Below are 6846 nucleotides of genomic sequence, written 5' to 3'. Positions count from 1 at the left end.
ACTATTGGACTGGTTCATGCTAATGCATCTGTGGAGACCACCTTTACAGCCTTCTTGCTGCTTATTCTTTCTGGAAGCTGGCGGACTGCTTCTGGCTGTGTTCTGCTGCTGGCAAGAAACAGCCCGTACAGTCTTGTGGTTTCCCCCACTCCAGGGTATCTTCTTGGTGTAATGTTCAATGTTCCCTGTAAGAGGGAATTTCAGATGCTGTTGACTACAGCTCCCAGAATCCCTAGCTGCACTTGGCTTTGGCTGAGGATGCTGGGAGTTGTAGTCAAGAACATCTGGTATTTTCTGTTAGAGGGGAAAACTGGTAATGTAGTGGCTAAAGGGGGATTTAAAAAATGCATAAATGGAAGGATTTGTGTAAGCCATCCCATCAGCTCCAGGCTATTAAGTACACTTTTATTGAAATTGAGTAAATATCTGATTAGTGGCTCTTGCAGATGGATGAGTAATATCCCTTTTAATAGGAGATGCCATATTTGAGCTGAAGATGATGTAGAAGAGATTTCTCAACATTTGCTGTAGTGTTTTATCTACAGGAATACTAGACCCACAAGCCTAGCCCCTTTGCCTTTTGTATTTATCAGCTGCATGCATTGCTGCACACTAGAACATGTTTAGCCCAGATATTTCCAGCCTTGAGTCCCGACTACACTTTCTACTTCTACGAATATTTATATTCTGCTTTTCAACAAAAGTTCCCAAAGTGGTTTACACAGAAAAATAAAAACAAATTTCTAGTCACAATGGCCTTCAGCCATGTTGTTCATCTATTACAAATGTGATTTAAATCACATTTTAAATGTGATTTTTATGGACTCTTGTATTTTTAAGTTTTTGTAAACTACCTTGGGATACCTTATGAAAGGTGGTATAAAAACTGAACAAATACATGTAACTTATTTGACATTTCAAACATTACAGTTCAGGTTAATGTCTGTGCCACTGATAGGGCCCAAATCACTTTTCTTGACAAGGCAAAACTTAGAAGTTAACTTGGGCTAATTTCTGACATAAGAGTAAAATGTCATGTGATGCTAGCAGAGGACAGTGTTTAGTGGGAGGCTTCTCATGAAACATCTCCCAAAGTGCCTCTTACAAAGACTCTGTTAAAGCGGTCACAGGCATCCTAAACTGCTGTACCAGTGAAGTCTACATCTGCTCTGCTGCTTCAGCCCCCTAGTAAGTGGGGCCAAGAGTGTCTCTAGCCCTGGTTCTCCTCCCGCTGCCCCCTCTGCCAGGGGTACACCAATCCAAATGGATGTTGGGATGGTATTTTAAAATGTTTCTTGCTAGCACATCAGTGACCTGCTCTGTGCCTGCAGGGACCTTTTCAAATGTAACAAACTTAAATGTAATGAAAAAGAACTGGCAGTTCACCTATGGCCACCGGGAAAGGAACAGCTCTCTTCTCCCTGCACACCTAAGTCCCACAGGTCCTTCACTCCCCAAAGCGCTTGTTCCTCTTTCAGTCAACTGGGGAGGAGAGCTGGTCTTGATGTAGAGGGCATGAATTGTCCCCTTGCAGGGGTATAGTGGAGGGAGGATGTGCAGGGATGGAGCACTGGTACTTCTTGACCTCTCTGGCTGTTGGGGTGAGCATGGCCATGGGGGCTATCATGGAGAGTGCCTTCTGCACTTCTGAATGGGCAACATCACTGTGGAAGAGCATCTAAAAGCTTCCATACAGAAAGTGTGGAAGAGGAAAGCTGTTCTTGGGGTAAGAAGCATGACTTGTCCCCTGAGCTAAGCAGGGTCTGCCCTGGTTGCATATAAATAGACTATATGTGTGAGCACTGTAAGATACTCCCCTTAGGGGATGGAGCCACTCTGGGAAGACATCTTAATGCAGGAGGTTCCAAGTTCCCTCCCTGACATCTCCAAAATATGGCTGAGAGAGACTCCTGCCGGTAACCTTGGAGAAGCTGCTGCCAGTCTGTATAGACCAGGGTTTCTTAACCTTGGGCCCCCAGATGATGTTGGACTACAACTCCCATCATCCTCACCTGCAAAGGCCATGTCTGGGGATGATGGGAATTGTCGTCCAACAACATCTGGGGGCCCAAGGTTAAGAAACCCTGACAATACTGAGCTAGATGGATCTATGGTCTGTCTCAGTATATGGCAGCTTCCTATGTTCCTAAAGTCCCAACCGGCAGCATCTCCACATAGTGCTGAGACGCCTGACTGCAACCCGGGGAAGCAGCTGCCAGCCGGTGTAGACCATGCTGAGCGACAGTAGGTGCACCAAGGGTCTAACCTGGGAGAAGGCACCTTTCTACGTCTCCGTCCTCTGCACTACAAGGCCCGGCAGCCTCCGCGGCTGCGCCTTGTCCGCCTCTCCCGCGCGGGGCATTCTGGGAGCTGCAGTCCGAGGCTGCGCGACTCTCCCCGGCGGTGGCAACGACAGTTATGAGAAGGTGGGTAGCAGTGGGGAGGGCGGCGGCGGCGGGGAGAGTCTCGCTGCAAAGGGTTGGCCCCATGGGAGGCCCCCCCCGCCGCCGAGCCCCCCCCCAACGGAGGCGGACCGCCGGGGTCCCCGCCTCCGAGGGCTGTGCAAGTGGAGAACCAGCGCAGCAAAGGCAGCCCTCCGCGCTTCTTGGAAGACTGGCCTTTGGCTTGTCGCAGGGGGAGGCTTGGGGGGGTGGGAGGTCCTCAGAAGCGCCCCGGGGCTCTGCCCCCTTGCTCCGCTGCAAGCGCCCTGCCCTAGGGGTGGCTGCTGCCTTTGCGCGCGGGGTGGGGTCTGTGCTGCCCCCTGCCCCCCCCCCGCCCGTAGCAGGGAGAGTTGTGCCAACGGAGCCCGCTCTGCCCGGCCCGGAGCCCGGCACACAGCCTCTGGGGAGGCGGGGAGGGCTGTGTGTTCTCCCGAGCAGCGCTTGGTTGTTGGGCATCCTTCCTCCGCAGAGCTAACCGTGCCCTCCGCAGATTCTTTCCCAGCCCCGAGTAGCTCTTGCCATTTCTACGAACACGTTCCATTCCCCAAAAAGGTGGTAGGAGAGTCTCTGGGTGTAAGAATCGTCTTTCTGATTCAGGGCTGCTGGTGGCGGCGGTGGCGGCAGAAGAGGGGAATGTTTAGTGGGGAAATGGCTGCAAGAGGAGGATTAAGTTCTGTTTCCTGGCCCTCCACAGCAGCCTTTGGGCAAGACGGAGGGGTTCCTGTATCCACCCTTAATAGTTGGTGTAAGGGAGGGGTGTCATTTGGCTCCTAATGGAGCCCTGCACGCTGTCTCCGAGAGTGGGCAGCCAGGCACCTCTCTACATGATGCTCACAGGTGGAGCGTGGGGGTGATGGCCCACCAGCACTGAGGGCCTGGAGGATCTACTCCTCACGAGTGCCTCTCCCTGCTCTTGCATTCACCTCTCCCAGGGTCAACAGCAGCCTCAGTGGGGATGATCTCCTCCTGGAGGACCTGGAGACGGAAGGAGAGCGGCAGCTCAAGAGCCTCCTTCATCACCAGCTGGACACGTCCGTCTCCATCGAGCAGTGAGTGCTGACCTGGGGCGGTGGGGGTGGGGGGCAAGTAGAAACATGGGCAGTGCTTGGAGCTCCAAATACAAATGCTTTTTGGTGTAGCCTGGCCACAGCAACCTGTGCTTTGGGAGCCTCCAGGCTAGACTACTGCAATACGTTGTTTGTGGGGCTGCCCTTGAAAGCTCTTTGGAGGCTGTGGCCCGTCCAGAATACTGTTGCTGGATGCTGACTGGGACTTCTACCGGGGACCCTATCTTGCCAGAACTCAGATAACTCTACTAACTCCTAGGTGCTGTTCAAAGTGCTGATGATGAAAGCCTTAAATTGGGGTTCTCAGCCTTGGGTCTCCAGCAGTGGTTGGGCTTCAGCTCTCACCATCCCCAGTCACACTGTCCAACAGTACCAGGGGCCAAAGGTTGAGAACCCATTCTACATGCTTTGGGCCTGTGTATAGTAGCGGCTCATCCTAATGAGCTAGAGGGGTGCCAATAAAGGTAGCTTGGGTTGCTCCTCTCCCCCGCACCCTAGCATTAATGAGAGCTGCACTGCCTGCAGGCTGGCCATTTGTCCGGTAGGGCTGCATGGTAACTCAGAGGGAGCAGTTTGCTAAGTGACCTTCAGATCCTCTCTCCAGTGGTCTCCTCTTGTTACCGTCCGAAGGAGGTGGGTGGGAGAAGTAGGCAGCCTCTCTCCTGGTCCCCCACCTGAGGACCTTTCTCTCCCCAGGGAGGGAACTCACTTGGCATCTGCACCCCTAGGCCCATTCACACTCTAAGTTCAATGTTCGTATGACAAGTGTGCACTGTACAGATTTGTACACAGGTACAGTCATTCACATGTGATGTTGAACACAAGTACAGAAGGCTATCTGTACCATTCATTTGAAGGACCTACATCCAAGTTCACTAAAAAATCAACACAAATACAGTCATTCACACAAACATGTACAACTGTATGGACATCTGTACACTCGTACAGCATAGTGTCTGAATCGGGCTCCTGTCAGTCTGGTACCAGGAAAATATCTCTTTATTCCCTGCTAAATGGGCAAAGAGACACCTTTTTAACGTGGCAATTCACTTTTTTTTAGCAGGGGGAGAGTAACCCCAGCACAGAAACTCCAGTGACTGTTGCTGGCGTCTATCTTGCGTTTCTTTTTAGATTGTGAGCCCTTTGGGGACAGGGATCCATCGTTTGTTTGCTTGCTTGCTTGTTTGTTTCTCTATGTAAACCACTCTGGAAACATTTGTTGTAAAGCAATATATAAATATTTGTTGTTCTGTTCCTGCAGGCTTTTAACTTCAGCGCTTTCTGCATATGGCTCTTTACCGCTGCTTTTTAAAATTTATTGTTTTGTTGTATATTGATGACTTTATTATGTGAAGTGCCCTGGCATATCTGTTGAAGAGTGGGCTGCATGTTGGTTAAATCAATAAAGTTGCCTTGAGGGTTCCTGGAACAAGAAAGGGGCGGGGGCGGCAATGTCTCTGGTGAATGTTCCTGCGTAGTTATTGGGGTGTCATGGCCTGGTGAGCCTCTTACCTGAGCCTTCTTTCCGGCCTCCCTGAGTGTCCCCTGTTCTGATGCCGCCTGGCCTGGCCTTACAGGTGCGTCTCCAAGCGCCGCCGCTTTGCACCTGCAGCAGTTTACAAGCCCTTTGGAGAGGAAGCTGCCGGGACCCGCACCTTGCCTCAGTTCCAGGCCCTGCAGGAGAGCAGCAAAGAGGCAGCCTCTCTGCGGGAGCTGGGCCTCTCCGACGCCGAGATCCACCTCTGGAGGAATCGGGCTGCGGCAGAGAAGGTAGGATGGGCCGAGCTGGGCACCTGCTCCCCTATGGGGCGTGTGTCTGTCTGTCTGTCTTCAGAGCCGTTTTTGTTCTGGATACACCCCAGGCACAGGCAAGGCTGTCTGGGGCTGAGCAACCAGATCTGGTCTTGAGGTAGCAAGCATGAATTGTGCCCTTTGCTAAGCAGAGTCCATCCTGGTTTGCATTTGAATGGGAGACTACATGTGAGCACTGTAAGATCTTCCCCTTAGCGGGTGGGGCTGCTCTGGGAAGAGCACCTCCATGTTTGCATGCAGAAGGTCCCAAGTTCCCTCCCTGGCAGCATCTCCAAGACAGGGCTGAGAGAGACTCCTGCCTGAAACATTGAGGAAACCACTGCCAGTCCTTGTAGACTTTACTGAGCTAGATGGACCAAGGGTCTGACCCAATAGCTTCCTATGTTCCTAACCGCAGCCCACTGGGTTGCTGTGTTTGGGTGTGGAGATGATTGGAGGTGGGCGAATGGTGATGGGGTGATGCTGTCCAGCTCTGGAGCCATTGGTCGGTCAAGTCCTTTGGTGCTGGAAACAAAATGTCCTGCTCACCGGAGCCTCTGCCTTTCCTGTCTGGAGTCCTAGATCTCTTGCCTTGCTCAGCAATGTTGTCCTGATGCAAAATGCGTGGACGTCCCCAGCCAGGGCCCAGCTCCAATGTTTTGTTCCAGCCCTGTGTTCAGGGGTGAAGCCTTGAGCTGAGGAGGACATGCCTCTCTGGGCCCAGAATTGTAGCCTCAGTCCGACAGGTGTTGCTGCCCCGAGGGAGAGGATTGGCTGACCTTCTCGTGAGCTAGCTTTAGAACATAAGAACAGCCCTGCTGGATCAGGCCCAAAGAAGCCCATCTAGTCCATCATCCTGTTTCACACAGTGGCCTACCAGATGCCTCTGAGAAGCCCACAGGCAAGAGGTGTGTGGGCATGCTCCCTCTCCTGCTGTTACTCCCCTGCAACTGGTACTCAGAGGCACCCTGCCTCTGAAGCTGGCCTATAGCCCTCTGACTAGTAGCCCTTGATAGACCTCTCCTCCATGAAGTTATCCAAACCCCTCTTAAAGCCATTTGTTGAAAGCATGGCAGGAGCTTCCTGGGACATCATCCTTCCTGGCTAACCCACAGCCACTGGGGCACATTTTACAGGTCCAGAAAAAAGAGGCTGAGCAGAGGAGGGCGTTGTTCATGGGGCCTTGGTGACGTTTGGGGGCCGGAAAGCGGCTGCTTCTGCCTGCGTCCCTGACGGGCTCTTGCTTCCTTCCAGAGCTCTGGGCTGGGGGCAGCCCCTGAAGCCCTGCAGGACAGGATAGAGGCCATCCAGGCAAAGATTGCTGAGCGCCAGCAGATCCTCTCCTTGCCCCAGCGGTTTGCTGGCAGCAAGCAACTGAGCCGGCGTGAGATGGAGATTGAGAAGGCCCTCTTCCAGGGCACAGACCGCCACTCCTTCCTCCGGGTGCTCTATCACCAAGGTAGGCCTGAGTCCCGGGGGCCCCATGTGGGGAGATGGGAGGTAGGAGGCAGTCGTGGCTCATCCTAACAAGATAGTGGGGCACCAAA

At 52.8% G+C, this 6846-nt stretch overlaps 1 protein-coding gene across 3 annotated transcripts in view; it reads left to right on the top strand.

Moving 5' to 3' along the window:
• The first annotated feature begins 2364 nt into the window (after window positions 1–2364).
• RBM41 (RNA binding motif protein 41) overlaps window positions 2365–6846 on the top strand; it is a 39005-nt gene continuing 34523 nt past the window's right edge. For all 3 annotated transcript variants that reach the window (XM_053273968.1, XM_053273966.1, XM_053273969.1), the window contains exons 1-4: window positions 2365–2426; window positions 3374–3490; window positions 5086–5278; window positions 6554–6758. In XM_053273968.1, the coding sequence (XP_053129943.1) occupies window positions 2419–2426; window positions 3374–3490; window positions 5086–5278; window positions 6554–6758 (523 nt within the window). In that variant the 5' untranslated portion in view covers window positions 2365–2418. The remainder of the gene's footprint in view (window positions 2427–3373; window positions 3491–5085; window positions 5279–6553; window positions 6759–6846) is intronic.

Source organism: Hemicordylus capensis, chromosome 11, assembly GCF_027244095.1.
Source record: "Hemicordylus capensis ecotype Gifberg chromosome 11, rHemCap1.1.pri, whole genome shotgun sequence".
NCBI classification, from domain to species: domain Eukaryota; kingdom Metazoa; phylum Chordata; class Lepidosauria; order Squamata; family Cordylidae; genus Hemicordylus; species Hemicordylus capensis.
This window is presented reverse-complemented; position numbering and strand designations above follow the sequence as displayed.